Here is a 25301-nt window from a genome sequence, read left to right as displayed (position 1 = left end):
GAATATTGTTGTCAGATTCTATAAAAAATGTACAACAATATAGAAATTGTATTCATTTTCATGCCTAAGTATTCCCAAAGCTGTAATTTAACTAAATAGATTTTTAAGGAATTCATTTCACTGTAGATTCCATCATGATAATCATTTCTCTATCAACGTCAACATCACTTAAACAGCATTTCTATCGAAATCATTACAAAATAATCAACCTCTACAGTGAGGTCATTTTTTTTAAAAATAAAAATTTTTGTTGAAATTTTGTTGAAATTTTTGGTGTTTTATAATATTTCGTAATAATATTATTATGGTATGACAAACAACCCACTGCAAATTATGGATAATAACTCACTAAATTCTTATTTCACTATTATGTATAATTCGATTCGTCTTGAAAAGGTGGCTTTTTAAGAGAATTGAGTTTTCAGTCTGACAAATTGGTAAAAATTTCAAAAATTTTACTTGTCAATTAAAATAAAAAATGTACTAGAAATGACAACTAATTCAACACAAAAAAAAGGACGCAAATCCACAATTTGACAGTCTATAATTTGTCAAATTACTTTCACTATTTTGTTAAATTTGTGACGTTCTTATTTCTTCAATTTCTATTGTGCGTTTCTGAACATTAGCAAAATTTATACTGTATTGGCAGTAATAATATGTCAGTAACAGCTCTTGCCCATTTTTAATAAGAACAGATGTTAATTAAATGAATGAAACATCTAAAATTGTTACTTAAGAATGGTTCGAAAATGAGTTACTTCCTATCCGAATTATATTGACGATAATTTCTGTAAGGTCATGCAGTAGCCCTATATATTCACTGGAAGTGAAATCGCAATCATTGCAGTCCTATGTAAGGCTGCATTTGCCTATAAAAATCTTCACTAAAATTTTATTTACACACACTCTCTCATATTTCAAATATTCAAAATTAAATACAAAATTTATGGTAATCCATTCCAATGTGACAATGTATAACAGTTAGTTTTATTGGTATTTTACTGTATATTTTGAAGCTATATTCATTATACCGTATTATTCAATTCTCATAAGGATATATGCACATTCATACATACATACGCATAATATAAAAGCTTATACTCATTACCAATTTACATCATATTTTTGTAATACAATACAAACAAACGTTCTTGTATAGCAATTTCATAAAATAAGAACTGTATAGAACAAACTGAGAAAAACGTGTAGAAATAAAATAATATGAATGGTATTAAATTTTTCATTGTTAATTTAATCTTATATGGAGGGAAAACTTTTTAAAACCCTCTCTATATTATACCTTATATACATATGTATATATGTTAACACTATTCAACGACTCATAATGTGTGTATATTTCTACATATTGGTGCACTACATTATTTATAGTGTTGCCCATACAAACGCTTATGGCAATATAATGTGAGCCTGTGCAAAAAAAAAGTCGAAATAAGTGTAAAATAACAACAATAGAATTTTCAATACAATACAATAAAAAAAAATCTGATGTGGTCAGCACATAACCGACCGCATTGTGTATTGTCTAGTTAAATGAAAGTGTTACAGAATATTATAAAAATGTCTGTTAAATATTTCTTTCCAATTTTTAGGACATTAGTAAGCTTATAGTTAACATACCTAGAAAAATGTAAATTTGGCTCTTAGTAGAGTTTCGCTTTGTGCTACCCGAATTCCTTGAAATGCTCACCAGTTAGTTTCGGTAACAACCAGAACTCAAATGTCAAATTTCAAGAAATTCCATCAATTTGTTCTGTGGATATGGTGAAAAATGTAAAATCGGCCCGCAAATCAGTTCTCGAGCCCTGATCTTTCCAAAAAAGTTATATGTTCATTGCTTTAATATGAGGAATTCATATATTAAATTTCAATGAAATCGGTTGATTATTTCTCTTTATATACACAAAAGTGTATGTTTGGCCCGTAGTAAACGTCTAGTTGCCGATGCCTGATTTTTCCAAAAAATTTATATGTTCATTGCTTTAATACGGGGAATTCATATATTAAATTTCAATGCAATCGGTTGATTATTTCTCTTTATATACGCGAAAATGTATAATTGGCCCGTAGTAAACGTCTAGTTGCCGATGCCTGATTTCTTCCAAAATATACGAATTTTTGCGGACGGTCGAGCTGAGCTTATATATAAAATTTCAAGTAAATCGGTTGAATATTTTCTTCAAAATGTTTAAAAATGTAAAACAGGCCCGCTAAAAAGTGCAGTTCCCGAGGCCTGATATATACCAAAAGTTGATCGATCCGTGCCATGGTGGAAACAAACTTACATATAAAATTTCATCAAAATCGGTTCAGCCGAACTTGAGATACACGCGTGCACACACAGACCGACAGACCGACAGACCGACAGACCGACAGGTTGCTAAAAATAGTTTATTTACACTTCCCTACTATGGAGAAGTACGTTCCCACCGAAAACTCGATATGCAAAATTTGTTGCCATCACATAACCTACCTATTGTTTACACAATACGGTCGGTAAATATATAAGAAATGCAAACAAATTGAAAAAAGTGAAAAAAAAAAGGATTCTAAACTAACAAAACAAGTTATAAAAATTGAAATCAAGTGTGTACTTAGAACACAATGTATATTATTACATCACTGTTATACAAAACACTTATTTATGCAGGTTATGCATTCAATTTCAAAGGAAGTATTAGAAATTATTATTGGAAAAAAACCTTTGCCCTTGCTGCTTTTTTTTTTTTACTCACTTTCAATTTAAGATTAACGCAATATTTACAGATTTTTTCAATTACGTATATTAGTTATTGATTGATTTTAGAAGATTATATTAGAAGGTAACTGATTAATTTAACACTTATAACACTATTAGAAAATGCGTTTGTTGCGACCATTAATAATGTCAGAAGAATAAAGGAGAAATTTATTGAAAATATCTAAGACTAAATTTGATAGATTTTGAATTGTTGTATATGTGCAACATATTATTTCAAAGTTCGAAATTTTTTTGGAAATCGAACAATTTTGTTGCTCATCACTAAGAATCAATTACGGCACCAAAAGTTATCCGTAGAAAGTTATTCTTCCGATAAGTTCAGAAAATTTCGTCATGTATCGGTTAAAACTACACATTGCTTCAAAATTGCATTATTTGTTTAGTAATATTCATCCATTATCCTTTACCCCAATCTCTTGGATCTAAGGTTCCTTAGTGTTCTCCAATTCTGTGGGTATAAATTAGGAACAAAAATGTTGCTTTAGATAAATAAAGCTTGTGAACATTTAATACCAAATTTCATGATTTATCTTTAAATTTTCTTATTCATTAAAGTGAAAAATGATCGTAACAATCCTCCAAAAACTATTAATCGTTCAATATTTATCAATTTAGTATTAAATGCTATACGAGTACAGAAGCAAAGTCGGAATAATTAGAAAAATTAGATTCTACTCTCTATAATTAATATTTCAATTTTATTAACTTGAAATTATTTGCCATCTATTGATATACATTTGCTTGAATGTTTATGTTAAATTAAGGGAAACCTCAAATTCCATTACCTTCAAATTTTAAAACTTCTCTAATTTCTTTATTATAATGGAATTTAATCGAATTCTTTCGTTCTACAAAATGGATATAAAAAAAATACGATAAAAAAATCTAAATTCTAAAACTTTTTCTTGTAATTTAAAATTACCAATTTAAAAGTAAAATTAGAAAAAAAAAATTGTAATTATTTATTCGATTATATTGTTTTTAGCTTGTCATCACTGCTATCATCGAAATTGTTCATCATAAAAACAAAACTAATTTCTTTAATACATGCTTACACATCGCGATTTATTACAATTTCAAATTGGTTTGTTTAGAAACAAGGTGACCAAATCTTAGAAGACTGGCTAACAAAAAAACTGTTAGTGAATTTTCAAATCAAGAATGCCGAAAATTTTAACAATAAATTTAAAGCATATAAGACAATTAGTTTCTGAATCATGATTTCTTCAGCACCATCAACAGATATTTTATTCTTAAATATTTTAGAGAATTTGACTTCTTATATTGAATTCTTATCATTACGAATGGCAAAAATTCCGATGATGGACTATTTGCAAGCGTTAATTATTCAATTAATTGGGCTTCCACAAAGAAGCTATTGACCATAAAATCTTATTTGTTTTTTATTTAGAATTAAAGAGTGCAATTTTCATTCTTATGTTTTTATTCTCCGATTGAGAGAAAAGTGAATAATTTTTACATACAGCACGCTTTCCACAAAAAGTGCACTAAACTTTGATCAGCTTGTTTAAAATAATATGACAATTTGTCACTAGAAGAGTTTAGTTGATATCTCAAAATTTTTGCATGAGTATTAAAGAATGACAAAACTTATATATTGATGAAATGAAATTCATAATTGCCGAAATAATTAATAAAAGTGGCTTAGTTAAAAAGGGCAGTAAAAAATATTTCGTAATTGTGGCTACGATTTTGAGAAAAGGTGAGAAAACCAAAGGAACCTGTACAAATCTTTATTTAGGAAAAAAAAGTTTGTGATATTCAAATTCTTATGTAATTTAGAAGTTAGTAACAGAACAATGAAATTTATTTTAAGTATGTATGTATGTTAGTAAGAATACAAAAAAATTTCATCAGAATTTTATAACCTTCCCGATAAAACACAACATCGTGTATATATCAAAAAAAGGAAAAAATTTAAAAAGTCCTCATAAGAAATAAGCAAATTCGAAATCTAGGAACGTGGTTAAAATATTTCATTTTTGTAATTTACGTTCAACGACATTTTCTGTTTTCTTTTTACTTCTTTTAATTTCTTTTATTACCTTTTTCTTTTAAATTTCAAAGAATTTCAATTTCTTCTACTTCTTTTTACATAGTACATATCTTATCCAATATACAAGGAATACAAAGGAAATTATCAGCCTCTATAAACTCCTTTCAATTATAAATTCTACAAAGAAATCGATTCTTCATAAAAAATAGGGGTGGGAAGGAGGACAGGAGTGAGGGTAGACCTCCTATAGAGAGTAGAAACGCGTTACAGTAAAAAAAAAAGCAGTACTTCGAGATAAATAGAAGTGCAATACAATAAAAGTAAAATTGCAGCTTTTGCACAAAATGAAAAGATAAAAGTAATCTTAAGTCTTATTCACTTTATAACACAAAGAAAAAAATCTTTCTATTTAGTTCGTAAATCATTTAAGGAATGCATTCAAGAAATTTTTTGTGATAATTCATATATGGATTTTGAAAACTTAATAACATCATTAAGTTTGTCGCAGTATCAATAAATTAAATTGTTACACACGAAGATTTTTGAAGCAAATTATTATTGAAATTGAATTTAAAGCTGATTTCCAAATGCAGATTTAAAGAATTCGAAACATGTTTTCCGCCTTTTTTACAGAGCAAATGATACAGAATATTGATTAACAGGGAATTTTTTCAATTTTATAAAGGTCTACATTATAATATTAATGAATAAAATGTGAATCTCACTCATTGTGAAAGTTTCCTGCCTATATAACATAATTTAATCCAATCTATTAATTACAAATCATCTTTTAAAATTTATATTAACGTCGTATACGTACTTCATATTGTATTGTTATTGTAATTAAAGTTTAATTATATAAAATCAGAACTCGACAAGTAATAAGAGATACTATTCTTATTAAAGCCAATAAATTTATAGAATAAAATAATTATTATTTTATTTAATTATCAAAAAAGCTGATAAGCTATCAAAAATAAGTATAACATAAATAAAAGCTAAGTGCAATATAAAATATACAAGTTTTTTAATATAATTGAAATAGCTGAAATGGAATACAAGTAGGGAATGATAATGCAAAATTAATTGAAATTAAAATTGATTACATTAAAAAAATTAAAATCTAATGTGGACAGAATAAGAGCGACCGTCATGTGTATTTCCAATATAAAATATGCAAATTCAACTAAATTTTTTGTTAAGGTTCTAAAAGGTCATAAAAATGCCTCCTATATATGCTTATATCAAATTTTAAAGTTATAAAGGATTTTATTGTTTCTGACTAAGATAACCTTAATTTTGTTTTTAGTAGTTAAGTTTACACAAATAGTAAAGTTTGATAAGGAATAGAAAAACAAGATTTAATTTAAAGAATGTCGAAATCAACATTTCTTTATAGAAATGCTAAATTTTTTCGGGATACTATGAAATCTGAGTAGTACAGAATCTAATTGACTGTAATCTCGTTCAAAAGTGTTGTTGAATTATCTTGCATTTTCCCAACATCAGAATATTTCAGGCATTTATATTCAGAAAATTCCATATGCGATAAATTTTGTATGAAAGCATTACCTCTCTTTTACTACATAATAATATGCGGTATGTTTTATTTTGAGTTTTGAGTATTTTTAATCATTACGATTTTTAGCACTTTTCCAAAAATTGTTTGAAAAAAAGTGCTTATTAGTTTCACTCTGTCCATCCGTCCGTCCGTCCGTCCGACCGTCCGTCCGTCCGTCCGTCCGTCCGTCTGTCCGTGTGTCTGTTTACAAAACTTCTACATTTTTAAAGATAGAAAGCTGAAATTTAATACGTACATAGATTTTTACTAGAAACTTATTTCCGCAGAACTAAATTTTTACCTATCTCCCCCCCCCCCCTCTAGAAGTTATACCCCCCCAAAACCCTAAAAATGGCCTTTTTTAACTATTTGTTGCAATGAAACCATAAGCATTTTTGAATTTTTGCAAACGCATAAAGGCAGCGGCTTCCTTCCCCTATCGCGGTATACTATAGTTAAACTTTAGAAAAACAAAATAGCCATTCAAATTTACCGTTATCTACAGTCCTTTTTTACCAAATTTTTGATGTCGTTTTTCTTCTAGACCCCAGCCTGTAGAAGCTTGAAATTTTAGGGACTTTTAGACATTAACATTTAGTTCATTTCGTTAGAAGAAAATTTTTTTCCATCTCCACCCCCTCTCAAGTTATGGCGTCTTGAAATTTGTAAAATTTGCATTTTCGACACCTTATATTTCTGAAACCGCAAGCTTTTTCAAATTTCTATAAACGCAAAAAGTTAACGGTAAATTCCATGATATTAAAAAATATAATTATTTTTCTTAACTCATACAATTTATCCTTAAAATCGAGCATTATTTTAACCCCTGCTTATATTAATTTTTGCTTTATTTCAAAGACTGCATAAATCGTTCATCCTAAATATAAGCAATCCTAGAAATAGTTTTGTATATGAATGAAAAAAATTTTAATAGTGTGATAGGTATACATACTCGTAGACTGTATTTAAAAGCAGAATTTTCACTTGTTGAAGGGAAAAGTGCTACAATACAAACCATTGGTTTGACCCAACTTTATTACTGTTTACTTATACTTACTTACATACAATCACACATTCTACTTTCAAGCAACAACATTGTTAGTATAAAAATTTTAAAACTAATAAACATTATTAAAAATAAATAAAAAAATGTTTTTATTTTTTTCAAAACATGTGTACTATCATTAGTAAAGAATTCAAGTTCAATAACAATAATAAAGACAAAGAAAACTAAACTATGATGAGCTTTTTATATATATATGCCTTTTACAAAAGCATACACAATGTTAAGCCAATTTTAAACTGACAACATAATATTGTAATTGTGTATTTTAAGTAAACTCAAAATAATAATAATAATAATACACCTACGATCAAAATAACAACAAACAAATTTAAATTCCTGTACAAGTACGAGAGAATGCCCCAAAAAGTAAAATTTATAGCAGTTAAACCTGTTATAATGAATCGCAAATTCAAATATGAATTTTAAGCTAGCTTAAATTTTAAAATTCCGTACCATAAATAAAACAAAACAAATAAAAACGTTTTTCAGTCGGTATAAACAAAATAATACCCTGCACTTTGGCAGTTCAAGTTTAAAAATTTGTTTTTGAAATATCTAGAATTTAGTTTTCATTGCTAAATGACAATTACTCGAACCTGTCAAAACACTCAATAGAAACTTCACCTATATTATGTCCATTCTATAAGTGGACAACCGACTGCTAAATCTTATGAATTTAATTTTATTATTTTTTTTGAATATTTTAAATTAGCTTTTGGAGCTCTATAGCAGCTACCAAAACGAAATACAGTCTTTTCAATAAAATTTTCAGAATATATGTAGAACGTAATTAGAAGAATTACTGGAATATTGTAGAATTGGAATATTATGTAGAACGTACTCTTTGAGTTGTATAACAGCTACCCGAACCAGTTGTCCGAATCGGTTCTATTTACAATAGTAGCCGTCGCTGGCACAAGGGAAGCAATTTGTGAAAGTCAACGCAGAATTTTACGCTAAGCAAGAATATAATACATGTCCATATCGCAAACAACTCTTTTAAGTGATTACAAATTCCATATCAAAGTGAATATACCCTTCAGGAAGGTGCAGGGTATAAAAAGCTATGACTATAATTTTAAACTTGAGATTTGTTGAGAACACGTAAACTCAAATATTATAATATTCAAATTCACCCAATATAATTTTTACGTAATTTAATTTATTGCGTAATTTATTCTTTATATAAATGAATATACTTTTAAAAAGCTTTTATATTCTTATACAATTAATAAAATGAAATACCTACAAGTGGCTTGTAACTTTAACATTATCATCACAATTAATACAACACACATATTATGATGACATACAAATAAACATTTAATTTTACGAATGTATAATTTAAAAATAATCAAGACAAAAATTATACAGCATTATCAGTAAAATATACACTGTTATACAAGTATACATATTGTATGTATAAGTTAAATACAAAAACAAAAATTTAAAGCTTTGCTTAGTAAATTACGCACGCACGATGAACAATAACAATATTGTGATGATGAACATGATAACAAAGTAGACTAGAGTTGTTCAGCTTTTAAATTGAAGTTGAGTTGCATCTACATGTTCGAACTGCTCATGAATAGCCGAAATTATTATATTACCTCGAACAAAATAATGCGTAGAAGATCTGTGCAGTTAAGTTATTTTTTTGGATTGGTACAAAATTTGACTTATAGACTTCAAATTTCATTAAGATATTTAAATGGAAAGGCGTTTATAATAGAGCGAAATATATTTGAAATAATTACGTGCTATTTTCGTATTTTTAAAAACTTTAAGATGAGAAGTAAATTTTCGACAACAAATTTATCACAATTTATTACGGTATTCCGAATGGACCATCAATATCAGTTTTGTTTTTGGAATATTAATTTTAAAAAAATATTAATAAAAGCTTTTGAACTTGTATAAATATAATTTAATATCTATAGTTATAATATATATATCAAAAAATATTATGATAGCATTCTGATTTTTGCCATAAATAATAAGTAGATGTTTTCATAGAACTAATTTGTATTCAACAAAATTGTAAGATAATCATTATAGAATGAGAGAAACATTCACTAACATTGCATAACACACAACTTGTAATATATTTTGTAATTGTGTATGTTTATTTGAAATATAAATAACTCACATATTCAAACTATCAGAACATATAACATTACACTAGAACTACAAATTTATCATATTGACCTATGAATTTATTTGCTTTTTTTTTATTACAAAAGCATGCACTCTATAAAAATATTGAAAGAAGAGAGAGAAATAGATTACAGAAACCAATCGATTAACCTCTTACTGCAAAGCGTCACCATATAACAGTAAAATCTATGAATAAAATTGCGAATTAACGTATTGAAACCAATTATTTTTTTATGCTTGCAACTAATTTTATGGTGAACCTACGTATTCGGAAAAAAATTTTAACTCAGTTTTTACATAATTGTTCATGATTTTAATGTAAAGATAATCAAAGCTTCATTTATATTATTTGGGTTAATTTCCAGCATACATACCGGTTTTTTATTCATTTTATATACTGGTTTTCATTCAACGGTCTATTGAACCAAAAAGCTTTAATTTAAATACATTTTATTTAAAAATTTAAAACATACATTTAATTTTTACATTAAAAAATGTTTGTTTGATAACAAAATTTTTTTTTCTCAAATTAATTAAACAAAACACGTTTACGTACTCGTATAATATGTATTTCTTAAAATCATTCCGGAATTTAATTTTATTTATTTAGTATGTTTTTATTGGTCTAAGAATAACAACCATTAAATCGAATATTGATTCAAATTTTCAATAAAAGTAATAATGTCGAAAAACTTAACAATATTTGCGACATTTAAACATAGAAATTGCATTACGACACGCAGTAGTTCAAGATTTTTTGTTACAAAAGTAGCACATCAAACACAATTAAATACAGAAAACTTAAATAAAAATGAATGGGAGTCGGCTAAACCATATGAATCAATTCCAGGACCAGGTAAATGGTCACTTTTAAGAAGTTTCTTACCAGGCGGAAAATTTCATAATAAATCTCGTGTATATATAAGTGAAACTTTACATCACAAATACGGTGAAATTGTTAAAATACCAGGAATGTTCAAAGAAAAAGATGTTATTTTTACATTTAATGCAAATTATTTTGAAAAAACTTATCGTCATGATGGTGTATGGCCGAGTAGAATAGGACTTCAAACACTTACTTATTACAGACATAATTTGAGGCCAGAAATTTTTGAGGAAACAGGAACATTATTAACAAATAATGGTGAACAGTGGGGTAAATTACGAAGTATAGTAAATCCAATAATGATGCAACCCAAAACTATTAAAACCTATGTTTCAAGAATGGATAAAACAACAACGAAATTTATTGAAAGAATAAGAAAAATTCGAAATCCAAACACTTTACTGTTGCCTGACAATTTTGAATTCGAACTAAATACATTAGCTTTAGAGCACATTTGTTTGGTAGGTTTAGATAGTGAACTAGGTTTAATTGGAAATGAAGATAAAAATAGCGATGGACAGAAATTAATTCGATCAATAAGTACAATATTTTCTTTACTTGGAGAAATAGAATTTAAACCTTCATTATGGAAATACTATGAAACACCGAATTATAAGAAAATAATTGAAGCTTATGATGCACTTACAGAAATAACATTAAAATATATTGATGAGGCGATCGAACGCTATAAAACAATTGAAAAACACGATAATCGAAATGAACAAGAAAAGAGTATTGTTCAACGTTTAATTAACATAAATAAAAATGTTGCTGTTGTTATGGCAATTGAAATGTTTTTTGCTGGTGTTGATACAACAACATCCGTATTTGCAGGATTAATGCTTGCTCTGTCAAAAAATCCAGAAAAACAAGAAATTTTACGTGAAGAAGTTAATAAATTACTTCCTTCACCAGATACACCAATAACAGAAGAAAAATTGAAAAATTTACCATATTTACGTGCTTTTATAAAAGAGTCAATTAGAAAATATCCTGTTGTACATGAACACTTACGTACAACAACTGTTAATTTTGTTTTAGGAGGATATCAAATACCTAAAAATACCGATATTATAATGCATCATTCACATTTATATCATGACAAAAATTATTTTTCTGAACCAGATAAATTTATACCAGAACGATGGTTAAGAAACAATGAACAATTTAATATAACAGCATCTAAATGCCCGGTGGGGGCATCGAAACCATCAAATCCTTTTGTTTTCCTACCATTCGGTGTTGGAAATCGTATGTGTGTTGGAAAGCGTCTTGTTGACATGGAAGTTGAGATTTTATTGGCACGATTGGTCAACAATTTTCATGTAGAATATAATTATGATGACAAAGATATATTCGAACTGAAATTGGTATATATGCCAGTTAAACCACTTAATTTTAAATTAACAGATATCAATAACTAAAAATGACTGCTTTTTAATATTGTTATACATTAAAATAAAGATTCACTTAAAAACCGAAATGTTATAAAATATATATATACATGTGAGGGAAACAATAAAAAATTTGAAACTTAAACTCAGGACTAAGGCAAATTATTTCATTCGGTATTGAGATTGATTATTGTAATTAGTTTCCAAACTTTAAAATTTTAGATTACTTGACATAAAAAATAAATAATCATTGTAGACTGTTTATTTTAATGTTTTTCTTGACACATTTCTATATAAATTCGTGAGAAATGTCTTATTCCTACCTTAAACTGTATGACATCAATTCCATTTTTATGCCAAAAAGAATCCAACTAGTTTTCTTTATTTGGAATTAACATAAAAAAAATATCCGGTTAATTAACTTCTTCAAAAAATAGAAAATAATCAGTTACCGTCAAGACTTTGAATAATTCAAACGTTTCCTAAATGTTCTAATTAACAAAAAGTTCAGAAAATGATAGTAACTAAAACTTTTCCGAGCTTAATTGCTCAACCGAAAATTTGGTTTCACAGACAATTATTTACAAAACGAGAAGCTGCAAACATAAATAAAGAATTGCAGAAATCTGGAACCATTCCATATGAAACCATACCTGGCCCCAGTAAATTAAAAGTTTTAAAGTACTTTTTGCCCGGTGGAAAATTTCATAACAAATCACGATACTATATAAGTAGAGCGTTATATGATGAATATGGTGAAATTTTCAAAATTCCAGGTTCTTTTAAACAAAGGGATCTTGTATTTACATATAACCCAAAATTTTTCGAGGAAGTTTATCGCCATGATGGAGTATGGCCAAGTCGAACAGCTCTTGAAACTTTAGCTTACTACAGACACAAATTGAGACCAGAAATTTTTGAAGAGACCGGAACGTTACTGGCAAGTAATGGCGAAAAGTGGGGTAAGCTACGCAGCATAGTAAATCCAATAATGATGCAACCAAGAACTGTACGGACCTATGCACCAAAAATCGATAAAACAACAATAAAATACATTGAAAGGATTAGAAAAGTTCGTGATCCAAATACATTAGAATTACCTGACAACTTCAAAACAGAACTAAATAAATGGGCTTTGGAACAAATTTGCTTAGTGGGTTTAGATAGCGAATTAGGATTAATTGAGAATGAACATATTGATAATGAAGCACAGAAATTGATTCAGGCAGTAAATACAATATTTGGAACTGTAGAGGACCTAGAACTTAAACCATCGCTATGGAAATATTATGAAACACCCAAATATAAAAAAATTATTGAAGCTTATGATATACTCACAGATATTTCTTTAAAATATATTAACGACGCAACAGAACGTTATAAATCAATTGAAAAAGATGACAAACAAAATGAAAACGAAAAAAGTATTGTTGAACGTTTAATTAAAATCAAAAAAAAAATGGCCGCCGTTGTTTCCATTGATATGTTCTTTGCTGGTGTTGATACAACATGTACAGCCACTGCGGCATGTATGCTTGCATTGGCAAAAAATCCTGAAAAACAAGAATTATTACGACAAGAAATTCGTAAAGCATTACCAGAACGGAACACACCCATAACAGAAGAGAAATTAAATAACTTACCATACTTGCGTGCTACAATTAAGGAATCAATTCGAAAGCACCCAGTTATACATGAAATACCACGGACGACTAATATTAATATTGTTCTAGGAAAATATCAAATTCCAAAGAATACTGACATTGTATTGAATACCACATATTATTATAATGATAGCAATCATTTTTCAGATCCAGATAAATTTATACCTGAACGTTGGCTAAGAAATCAAGATCAAACTAATATTAGTGTATCTGGATGTCCAGTAACTGCAACTAAACCATCAAATCCATTTGTTTATTTACCATTTGGTTTTGGTAATCGGATGTGTGTTGGTAAACGTCTTGTTGAAATGCAATTAGAAATTTTATTAACACACTTGGTTCGTAATTTTTATATGGAATACAATTATGATGACAACGATGTTTTTGACCTTAAATTAATTTTTACCCCAACTAAACCACTAAAATTCAAATTAACTGATCTTGAAAATTAAAAAAAATAAAGGTTTAGAATTTATCCTTTTTTCTACTCTATTTTTTTATGTGAATAAAAAAATTGCTTGAAGTACAACTAATCTTTGTTTATGTTTTAACTCTCTCACACAAATTATATATACATGCATCATGTGCACCTACTCTTCAAATATGTTATTCGTTATACTGTAGTTGTGTTATCCAAAAACTTTAGCCAGTAAAGTTTTATTTGGCTGGTGCAAAATTTTTTGCATGCGAATCATTAGTTTTATATTCTTTTAACTACAAAAAATGATAAGACAATCTAGATTTCGAACTGGCCATTGAAAAGACCTTCAGCTGACTTTTGTTCTACTCTACTTTTTCACAAATCTGCACACATTCTGTATGTGTATACCAGATAGAAACAAAACTTTTTTAATTAAATCGCTATTCAAACTCACACATAAATCTCTTTTGTGTTTAATAAAATAGCTTTTATCTGAAATGTAGGTAAAGTCTGGTTTATTTTCATACACAGTCAAATTTTTATTTTTTTTGGCAATTGATAAATTGATTTAATTAAAAACAAACTTGTTCAACAATTTCAAAAATAAAAACAGTTCAGTATATGTTCAATTATCAAGGAGTTAAAACACGAAAAAAAACGGGAGAAAATCGCTTTAAAAATGATAACAAAAAAATGTTCATCTTTAATTAACCGATCGAGAATAATATGTTTCAATAGTTCGTGTGAATATAATAATTCTAAACGATTACTTGCAACTCAAGTCGCTCAAAATTTAAATTCTGAACAGGTAAACGTAACAGCTAAGGATGCCAATAATAATATAGAATGGGATTCAGCGGTTCCATACGAGAAAATTCCAGGCCCTAGTAAATTAAAACTTTTAAGTTACTTTTTACCAGGTGGAAAATTCTATAACAAATCTCGGCATTATATAAGTAGAACATTACGCGATGAATATGGTGAAGTTGTAAAATTGCAAGGCTCCTTTAAACAAAGAGACCTTGTTTTTGCATATAACCCTAATCATTTTGAAAAAGTCTATCGATATGATGGAATATGGCCAAGCCGAACAGCTTTGGAAACTTTGGTACATTATAGGCACGATCTCAGACCAGATATTTTTAAAGAAACTGGAACACTACTTACAACCAACGGGGAACAATGGGGTAAGCTACGTAGTACTGTAAATCCAATTATGATGCAACCAAAAACTGTTAGAATTTATGTTCCTAGAATGGACACAACAACAACAAAATTCATTGAAAGAATAAGAAAAATTCGTGATCCCGATACATTAGAATTGCCTAATAATTTCGAAACAGAAATTAATAAATGGGCTTTAGAACAAATTTGCTTAGTTGGTCTAGATACCGAAATAGGATTGATTGGAAACGAAGAAACTGATAGTGATGCACAAAAATTAATTGATGCGGTTAATATAATATTCGGAATGGTAGAAGAACTTGAATTTCGACCCTCATTGTGGAAATATTATAAAACACCAAAATACAAGAAAATTATGAAAGCATATGATGTGCTTACAGAAATTTCACTAAAATATATTGATGAGGCAACCGAACGGTATGAATTAACAAAAAAAGATGATAAACGAGAAGAAAACGAGAAAAGTATCGTTGAACGTTTAATTAAAATTGACAAGAAAATAGCCGCAGTTGTGGCTATTGAAATGTTTTTCGCTGGAGTTGATACAACAAGTACAACCTTTACATCTTGCTTGTTATCTCTAGCAAAAAATCCTGAAAAACAAGAAATATTACGTCAAGAAATTAGTAAAGTTTTACCAGAACGTGATACTCCCATAACAGAACAGAAATTAAAAAATTTACCATACTTGCGAGCAGTTATTAAGGAATCCATAAGAAAATATCCAGTAGTTCACGAACAATCACGCACAACTAACGCTGATTTTGTTCTAGGAAAATATCAAATTCCTAAAAATATTGATATTGTAATGAATAACACATATTATTATCATGATAGCAATCATTTTTCTGATCCAGATAAATTTATACCTGAACGTTGGTTAAGAAATCAAGATCAATCTAATATTAGCGTATCTGGATGTCCAGTAACAGCATCTAAACCATCAAATCCATTTGTTTATTTACCATTTGGCTTCGGTAATCGCATGTGTGTTGGTAAGCGTCTCGTTGATATGGAACTAGAAATTTTATTATCTCGTATGGTTCGTAATTTTAATATTGAATATAATTATGATGATAGTGATATGTTTGACCTTAAATTAATTTATACACCAGCTAAACCATTAAAATTCAAATTAACTGACCTTGAAAATTAAAAAAATTACAAAAAAAAATTTTAATTAAATATATATTTGTTTTTTATTTACGTACTTATATTTTGTTAATAAAAATTCTATGAAAATGGAAGAAAGTTCTAACTGGTGTTTATTTACGAATGATAGTGTGTTGAATGGTGTTGATTTATAAACCGGAAAAACTTAATTTTCAAATTCGTTCATGCCTTAATTTTTATAAAAACTTGCATTGATTTTAAAATCATTTCCATTAACAATATTCAATTGAAATTAAGAAAACTATAAATTGGTCTTACAACTATAATTTCAATAAAATTTCTGAAGCTCCAGAAAATTAGTGTGAGTTTAAAAATTTAATTCAACTTGATACTTTTATTCCCAATTAAATTTTTACTTTTCTTACTTCACTAATTCTTTCCCTGAATAAGAATATTGATGTGAACATAGAGGCCACCCATAAGGGTTAAATATTCTTCATTGATTTGTCCATCGTAAAAAATTCTCTCATAGAGAGAAAACTTTTGTAACAAAGCATGAATTCAATTCAATACAGTACTAAATTTTAATAAATAAATCGTTTATAAAAGTTGCATTTTTAAATTGTAATAGTGTTATAATAGATAGCATTGCAAAAGCTATAAAGTAAGTTTGTGAATGTCATTTTATTAAATAACAATTCAGTTGATGTTTAATCGTCTAACAGAAAAAATAGTTTTTATTCAGCCAAAAACGATTTAAAATGTTAAATAAAATTTTTTTACAACCGATTACCCGATCACGAACAAGCTGTGGTTATAAGAACATTGGCAGGTTAATCGCAACACAAGTAGCAGAAGATTTAAAAACAGAAACAGAACCTAAGAATTACATTGAAAATTTGGATTGGAACTCAGCAATTCCATATGAACAAATTCCAGGTCCCAGTAAATGGAAAATTTTGAATTATTTTCTGCCAGGTGGAAAATTTTATAAAAAACCCCGACATTATATTTCCAAAGCATTACAAGAAGAATATGGTGAAATAGTCAAAATACCAGGTTCTTTTAAACAAAAAGACGCTGTATTCGTTTTCAACCCAAATTATTTCGAAAAAATTTATCGACATGATGGGATATGGCCGAGTAGAAGAGCTCTGGAAACTTTGGTATATTACAGGCATGAATTAAGACCAGAACTTTTTAAAGAAACCGGAACATTATTGACAACAAATGGTGAGGAATGGGGTAAATTACGCAGTACAGTAAATCCAATAATGATGCAACCAAAAACTATTAGAACTTATGTACCAAGAATGGATAAAACAACAAAAGCATTTATAGAACGAATTAAAAAAATCCGCAATCCGAATACATTGGAAACACCAGATAATTTTGAAATAGAACTAAATACATGGGCTTTAGAACAAATTTGTTTGGTAGGTCTAGATAGTGAATTGGGATTAATTGGAAATGAGAAAAAGGATAGCGACGCATACAAATTGATTCAGGCAATAAGCACAATATTTGAAATAGTCGCAGATTTAGAATTTAAACCGTCAATATGGAAATATTACAAGACACCGAAATACATGAAAGTTATTAAAGCTTATGACGTGCTCACTGATATCTCCTTAAAATATATTGATGAAGCATTTGAACGTTACAAGTTAATTGAAAAAGATGACAAACGAAATGAAAACGAGAAAAGTATTGTTGAACGTTTAATTAAAATCAATAAAAAAATTGCTGTTATAATGGCAATTGAAATGTTTTTCGCTGGTGTTGATACAACAAGTACAACATTTGCTGCATTAATGTTATCATTAGCAAAAAATCCTGAGAAACAAGAAATATTACGTCAAGAAATTCGTACAGTACTACCAGATCGCGATACATCACTAACTGAACAGAAATTAAAAAATTTACCATACCTACGTGCTGTTATTAAGGAATCTGTAAGACTATATCCAGTTGTACATGAACACGCACGGACAACCAACGTTAATTTTGTTTTAGGAAAATATCAAATACCTAAGGACACACAGCTTATGATGTACGGTACACATTTTTACAATGATGAAAATTATTTTTCTGAACCAAATAAATTTATACCGGAACGTTGGTTAAGAAATCAAGATCAATCTAATAATAGCTCATCTGGATGTCCAGTAACTGCAACTAAGCCATCGAATCCATTTGTTTACTTACCATTTGGTTTTGGTAATCGTATGTGTGTTGGTAAACGTCTTGTTGATATGGAATTAGAAATTTTATTGGCACGTATGGTTCGTAATTTTAATATTGAATATAAATACGATGATAGTGATTTGTTTGAGCTTAAATTAATTTATACACCAAGTAAGCCTTTAAAATTTAAATTAAATGATATTGTAAATTGAAAATAATAAAAATGACAACACAATATAGTCATTAATAATAAATATTTATAGTGATTTTTAAGAACAATTTCTTGTGGAAGACTAAAAATTTCTTGAAAAATATTTACCTACTTTATTTCTTTAAGTGTTAAAAATAAAATTGTGCTAAAAGCTTCAAATACTCGTAAGAAAAAATTTCTGAATTTTTTAGCACTTGAAGTGAATATTTTTATAAAATTTATTTACAATGTTTAAAAAATTTTGAAGTTAATCTGAGTTTTAATTACAAAGACCGTTTTTGAACTTGTCAGAATTCTTCTTAATCCTAAGGTTAAGAACTTGCACTTCTCGAATTGTAAATATGAATTCTAAATTTACAGTATTTCCCCACTAAAATTTTTGATATTCGAAAAAATATCAATGTTGGATAATGTTATTTAATAAAAGTGAGGCAGATTTTGGTGAACAAATTTACACAATGAAAAATTAACAAGCAAATTTTTTCTCATTTTATTATAAATGTAAACAAACAATGCTATGTTTTCATTTAAAAATGTAAAATTCAAATAACAATTTTACCAATATTTATAAAAGTTTTAAAATATTCAGCAATATTATTAATTTGCACTTTAATCCGGGAATTTCGATAGTTTACTTGAATTTAAAAAATTTTTATCTAAAAGTTTATGTCTAAAATACAACTACATACCTCAATCTTTTTGGCAGTTCTCAAGTTAAACATATAAATATAAGTACATGTATTTACATACAACACACTTGTTGTTTTTAAAAAGTTTGCTTATCTGCAAAATAACGAAAACAAATTATCGGTCGGTTTTGATTAAGCTACCACTTTTAAAGGTATCTGTATATAATTATAGACATGGTTAATTACATTACAATATAATTTATATTCGACAAGTCAGAGAATATAATTTTAGCAAAGCACAGTTTAGTAGCTTCATTGATAGCTAAGAATGAAAACATATTGTGTACATTCAAATAAATATCAAAATTATTTAAAATGATGTCAACAAAAAAAATCTCGCCTATAATTATTCGAAATGGAATTAACGTTTATTGTAACAAAAATTTTACAAAATTATTTGCAACGCAGGTGGCTCAAGAATTCAATAAAGATACAAATATAATTAAGGAAAATTTAGAATGGGATTCAGCAATTCCATATGAAAAAATTCCAGGTCCCAGTAAACTAAAAGTATTAAGTTATTTTTTACCAGGTGGGAAATTTTATAAAAAATCTAGAAGTTACATTGGTAGAGCTTTAAATCAAGAATATGGCGATCTTGTTAAAATTCCAGGCTCTTTTAAGCAAAGAGATGTTGTTTTTGCATTCAATCCAGATTACTCGGAGAGAATATATCGTCATGATGGAATATGGCCAAGTCGAAGAGGCCCTGAAACTTTATCATATTATAGACATGAATTAAGACCAGAAATTTTTAAAGAAACTGGAACATTATTGACAACAAATGGTGAGGAATGGGGTAAATTACGCAGTACAGTAAATCCAATAATGATGCAACCAAAAACTATTAGAACTTATGTACCAAGAATGGATAAAACAACAAAAAAATTTATAGAGCGAGTTAAAAAAATTCGTGATCCAAATACATTGGAAACACCAGATAATTTTGAAATAGAACTAAATACATGGGCTTTAGAACAAATTTGTTTGGTAGGTCTAGATAGTGAATTGGGATTAATTGGAAATGAGAAAAAGGATAGCGACGCATACAAATTGATTCAGGCAATAAGCACAATATTTGAAATAGTCGCAGATTTAGAATTTAAACCGTCAATATGGAAATATTACAAGACACCGAAATACATGAAAGTTATTAAGGCTTATGACGTGCTCACTGATATCTCTTTAAAATATATTGATAAAGCATTTGAACGTTACAAGTTAATTGAAAAAGATGACAAACGAAATGAAAACGAGAAAAGTATTGTTGAACGTTTAATTAAAATCAATAAAAAAATTGCTGTTATAATGGCAATTGAAATGTTTTTCGCTGGTGTTGATACAACAAGTACAACATTTGCTGCATTAATGTTATCATTAGCAAAAAATCCTGAGAAACAAGAAATATTACGTCAAGAAATTCGTACAGTACTACCAGATCGCGATACACCACTAACTGAACAGAAATTAAAAAATTTACCATACCTACGTGCTGTTATTAAGGAATCTGTAAGACTATATCCAGTTGTACATGAACACGCACGGACAACCAACGTTAATTTTGTTTTAGGAAAATATCAAATACCTAAAGGTACAGACGTTTTAATGGTCAATACATTTTATTATAATGACGAGAATTATTTTTCCGAACCAAATAAACTTATACCTGAACGTTGGCTAAGAAATCAAGATCAATCTAATAATAGCACATCTGGATGTCCAGTAACTGCAACTAAGCCATCGAATCCATTTGTTTATTTACCATTTGGTTTTGGTAATCGTATGTGTGTTGGGAAACGTCTTGTTGATATGGAATTAGAGATTTTATTGGCACGTATGGTTCGTAATTTTAATATTGAATATAATTATGATGATAGCGATATTTTCGAATTAAAATTGATATATACACCAGTTAAGCCATTAAAATTTAAATTAATCGACATAGAAAATTAATTTTTTCTAATTTATGTATGAGTTAATGATATAAAAAGTGGTTTTGTAATAGGTTTTGTAAACGATAAGGAAATTATCTAATTTAAAAGTGTTGATAATGCTATTTATAATTGTTTATTAAAGCTGTAAAAGAAGAATTAAAAATTAAATTAAACTTAAGGAAAAATGTTCAGGTAATAAAATCAATAAACTAATATTGAATAAATTAATCTACAATTTACGAAAAGAAAACGAAGACTGATCTTTAATTACTCTATGGTTATGATATCTGAGATTGTGTTGAGTTTGTAATTTAACAGTGTTCATTTATTTTAATTTGGGTTTCTCTCTTTGCTTCAACTTAATGCTCACTCTCTTTCTCTTGCTCAATAAATTCCTATATAATTCCTATATACAATAAATTTCAATTTCAAGTTATTTAAAGTTTACAATTACATCTGCATAAAAAACAATATTTATACGAAATTCTTATCTTACCAAATAAAATGGCTTAAAATAAATTAACAATGTGATCTTTCACAATCTTATTTTATTATAATGCTAAAGGTTCTTCTTGAATTCTTTGAATGACCATTAATGGCATTAATTTTCTTTACGTCGTACATGCCCGTAATATATTTTAATTTAAATACAAATAAAATGCCATGTATATTTATTACATTTGTAACCTAAGCAATGTTAAGACGTCCTAAATCCTTATACTAAATTGTAAATATTGCACACATGCATCTATTTTGTGAAAAAACATCAGTTCTTGTGCAAATTTTTGCCTTCACATTAGTTTTATTAATATTAGTTTTATTTGATATATAAATGTTCGGGTCTACATATACATGCTTATATAATTTAAACATTTTAAAGAACTAAAATCTAATAAATTCATAAGAAATTTCTTATATCCAGTTTTGGGTTATTTTCTTCTTCGGTAACAATTAATGTATTGAAATTTATTTATAAATTTTTATGATTCCAGTTAAAATTGCACTTCCCATAGAATTTTGTAAGGCAACGTAAGTATATGAGGATAAAATTAGACTGAAATTAAATTATCCTTAATTTATTATAATTTTTTGTTCTTAACAGAATTATGGTATACTAAGCGTATTTTGTGCCATGAAAATTGTTAAATTAAAAAGAAAATTCTAAAATTAATAGAAACGTGTTAAAATAATATTGTTGATGAAAACTCACAATAGAAATATAAAGGAAGTTTTAACAATTTGTCGCAACTGGACGAAATATAAGTCGGTCTCATCGACAAAATACCTATGGTATGTAATAATTGGGAATTGACTATGGAATTCAATTCGACGAATGTTCTACAGTGTTACAAGATATTTGTTCTTCTCCTTTTCTCAATTAAAACAAATCTAAATCCTTATAATTTTTCCTTGATTTTTTCTATTTAAATTTTAATGAGTTGGAAACTGTTTTTTAAGTTTTTTTTTTATCTTCTAGTGATAAACAAAACGATGATGGCACGACAATTAAAAACACTTTCATATACTCAAATTAAAATTGAAAACATTGCCCTTACCTTAATGTTAAGCACTAAACAGAGCACTTTTCACCCGAATTCCTAAAATATTTCATAAAATTTTATTTAAAGTTACTTAGTCAACTAATAACATGTCTATAAATTAAACATTTTCAAATTTTGCAGTTTTAATAACTTTATATAAAATTGCATATTTTTAGGCTAAGCTATTTTGATTTCATTGTTCCTCACATATATCTGCATCCAAAAATTTAAAAAAATATATGTGTTTGTATTATTTATGAAAAATATTATAAATGTTTGCCATATGTGGGACAAACATTAATATTAATTGTTTTAAGATTGTTTCATGACAAAGTACAAATTTTTGTCATAATTATTAAAATTAAAATTATTGTTAAAAAAAAATAATTGTAACAAATTGCACTAGAAAAAAAGCACATTAATTTAGAAAGAAATCTTAAGGAAAATAATGAGAAAACTAAAAAAGTATGAAGGTTACATTACACTGTATACATACATATACATTAATAAGGACAAAATATATTGTAGTATTAAATTAGACAGTGAGGTGCGGATAAAATACGTAAAGAAAATTGAAAATTCTCATAAAACTTCTGTTAAATTGTAGAACTGTTCAATTTCTTATATAGTCAATGAAGACATTTAACACCCAGTTTAACTTCATGCAAAGCCTAATTTTTGTATTCAATTTTGGGAATTCTTCTTTCTAGTAATTTCAATTTTACCGTCTCTTAAATTTGCTTAGAATATTCATATATATTAAATGAAAATTATTTGACGGGCAAATATACAGCAAACAATGGGAATCTCGAAATAAACGTTATGTTCTTTACACATACACTTATATACATAGTATGATAATCATGGATAAATTTTTTAAAATTAATTTTTTACTTCAAAAAAGTTTCAAACTCAAAATTCTTAAGGTCATATTTCTTTTTTTCAGTAAAAGCATAAAGAATTTTTTTTATATTGTTACTATTCATCCTCAACTGTTTGCAAAGAATTATGTTTCGGAAATCCCTTCTTTTTTTTTTTTTGTTAAAGTCGAAATGTCAACATACACACAAAACAAATTTGTATTCTGAAATAAACATAATGTAAAGAAAGAAGGACTTTTGATTTACTTAACAATTATTCTTCTCTTAATATAAAAGGAAGAGGAAAATGGATCAAATTTTTCAAACCCAATTTCAAAATAAACATATTATTTGAAATGTACAGAGTGTATTGAAAGAAAATAATAAAAATCATCAAACTGCAAAGTAACAAATCCTTACAGAGTAACATTTGAATTCTTTGGGTCTTACCTCAGGAACGCTACGGACTTAGCGGATGTAAGCGTTTGGAATTTGAACCGATTTCTGAGGATTTGGGGCTGATTTGAGATGAGGAGCGGGAGGGAAGAGATCTGGCGATACCACAACGGGCCTAGTTGGCCTATATGTACCCTTCGGGGAGCCGCGACAACCTAACCTAACCTAACATTTGAATTTACTGTAATTTGAGATTTAGCTATTTTAACATCTTTCAAAAAAATAAATTATTTTAATAGTTCACTCTATTTGCGTGTAGGTGTGTATTCCCTTGCGGCGACCTGTAAATTTACAATTTTTAAGATCTCAAGTTGCAATTTTACGCCTCGTCCTACTAATAATTCCGAAAATTTAAATTTTCGTTGTACTATTGTGTCAAAACTAAAATCAGTTTTAAAATTCGGTAACATTCGGAAAAAATTCAGATTTTTTTTTTCTAACTTAATGCAGCTTAAACAAAACAAAATTGGGATATAGACCGAAATTTCAGGAATTTTTTTTATGGCTTATGTGTTTGCTTACCAGAATATATAAACACATGCAGCGTTCCCACTTGGATACAATTGTATCCTTTTGGATACATTTTTGCTTTAAATTTGAGCTTGGATACAAAGATACTCAAATCTGCTAAAATGCCGAAATTGGCTACATTTTAAAATTTTACTGAAATATGGATACATTTTTTTTCAAACACTAAATAAATATAACAAGACAGTTAAAATGCTGCTAATATTAAATCGCGAAGTTGCTTTACCATCAATAAATGTTATTTGCTGGCTATTCTAAGCAGGTTTCCGAATTTTTTACAAGAAAGTAAAAAAGATACTTTATTAACTGCCTCTTCCTGTATTCAAATTTAGAAAATTCATACAAGAACGTACCAAAAATATTTTAGTGTTAGCTAGATGTAATAGAAAATGCATTGGATGTACATATTTTTTAAAATTTGTCCGTTTTCATGGTCAATCGTCTTTACCGCATAGTTCAACAACTACAGAGGGCATATATACATATTTTTTTTCTGACCTTAACTTTCACATTTAAAATATAATAGAAGTTGTATGTGATTTCTTAAAGAATTTAGTATAAATAACAAAACTCCTATTGTGGAATAAAGCAAATTAATATTAATTATGGGTTAATTTGTACAAAATAAGACGACTTATTATAATAATGC

The 25301-nt window shown here is 27.7% G+C and overlaps 4 protein-coding genes across 4 annotated transcripts; all 4 read left to right on the top strand.

The window, feature by feature from the left end:
- The first annotated feature begins 10220 nt into the window (after positions 1-10220).
- On the top strand, positions 10221-12008 carry LOC129605416 (cytochrome P450 CYP12A2-like). The gene has a single exon (XM_055515171.1). The coding sequence runs from the start codon at positions 10265-10267 to the stop codon at positions 11891-11893; it is 1629 nt and encodes a 542-aa protein (XP_055371146.1). The 5' UTR covers positions 10221-10264; the 3' UTR covers positions 11894-12008.
- Positions 12009-12377: 369 nt separating this feature from the next.
- On the top strand, positions 12378-14451 carry LOC129605648 (cytochrome P450 CYP12A2-like). The gene is made up of 2 exons (XM_055515538.1): positions 12378-13865; positions 14434-14451. Exons 1-2 carry the CDS (start codon positions 12378-12380, stop codon positions 14449-14451), a joined length of 1506 nt encoding a protein of 501 aa, XP_055371513.1.
- Positions 14452-14627: 176 nt separating this feature from the next.
- On the top strand, positions 14628-16914 carry LOC129605646 (cytochrome P450 CYP12A2-like). Its single transcript, XM_055515536.1, has 2 exons — positions 14628-16212; positions 16856-16914. Exons 1-2 carry the CDS (start codon positions 14628-14630, stop codon positions 16912-16914), a joined length of 1644 nt encoding a protein of 547 aa, XP_055371511.1.
- A 6-nt stretch (positions 16915-16920) lies between these two features.
- Positions 16921-24999, top strand: LOC129605645 (uncharacterized). The gene is made up of 3 exons (XM_055515535.1): positions 16921-18630; positions 19649-21285; positions 24951-24999. Exons 1-3 carry the CDS (start codon positions 17008-17010, stop codon positions 24982-24984), a joined length of 3294 nt encoding a protein of 1097 aa, XP_055371510.1. The 5' UTR covers positions 16921-17007; the 3' UTR covers positions 24985-24999.
- Positions 25000-25301: the final 302 nt, after the last annotated feature.

Source organism: Condylostylus longicornis, unplaced genomic scaffold, assembly GCF_029603195.1.
Source record: "Condylostylus longicornis isolate FDR11 unplaced genomic scaffold, ASM2960319v2 ptg000013l, whole genome shotgun sequence".
NCBI lineage: Eukaryota > Metazoa > Arthropoda > Insecta > Diptera > Dolichopodidae > Condylostylus > Condylostylus longicornis.
Note: the sequence above shows the minus strand (reverse complement) of the source record. Positions and strands in the feature narration are given on the sequence as shown.

Coding starts and splice junctions, on each gene's coding strand:
- LOC129605416 (XM_055515171.1), top strand. CDS start 10,265: ATGTCGAAAAACTTAACAATATTTGCGACATTTAAACATAGAAATTGC.
- LOC129605648 (XM_055515538.1), top strand. CDS start 12,378: ATGATAGTAACTAAAACTTTTCCGAGCTTAATTGCTCAACCGAAAATT.
- LOC129605646 (XM_055515536.1), top strand. CDS start 14,628: ATGATAACAAAAAAATGTTCATCTTTAATTAACCGATCGAGAATAATA. Junction 16,213..16,855: donor TGAATATAATTATGATGATA/GTGATATGTTTG, acceptor CGTTTATAAAAG/TTGCATTTTTAAATTGTAAT.
- LOC129605645 (XM_055515535.1), top strand. CDS start 17,008: ATGTTAAATAAAATTTTTTTACAACCGATTACCCGATCACGAACAAGC. Junction 18,631..19,648: donor CTTTAAAATTTAAATTAAAT/GATATTGTAAAT, acceptor AAATTATTTAAA/ATGATGTCAACAAAAAAAAT. Junction 21,286..24,950: donor TTAATCGACATAGAAAATTA/ATTTTTTCTAAT, acceptor TAAAAAAGATAC/TTTATTAACTGCCTCTTCCT.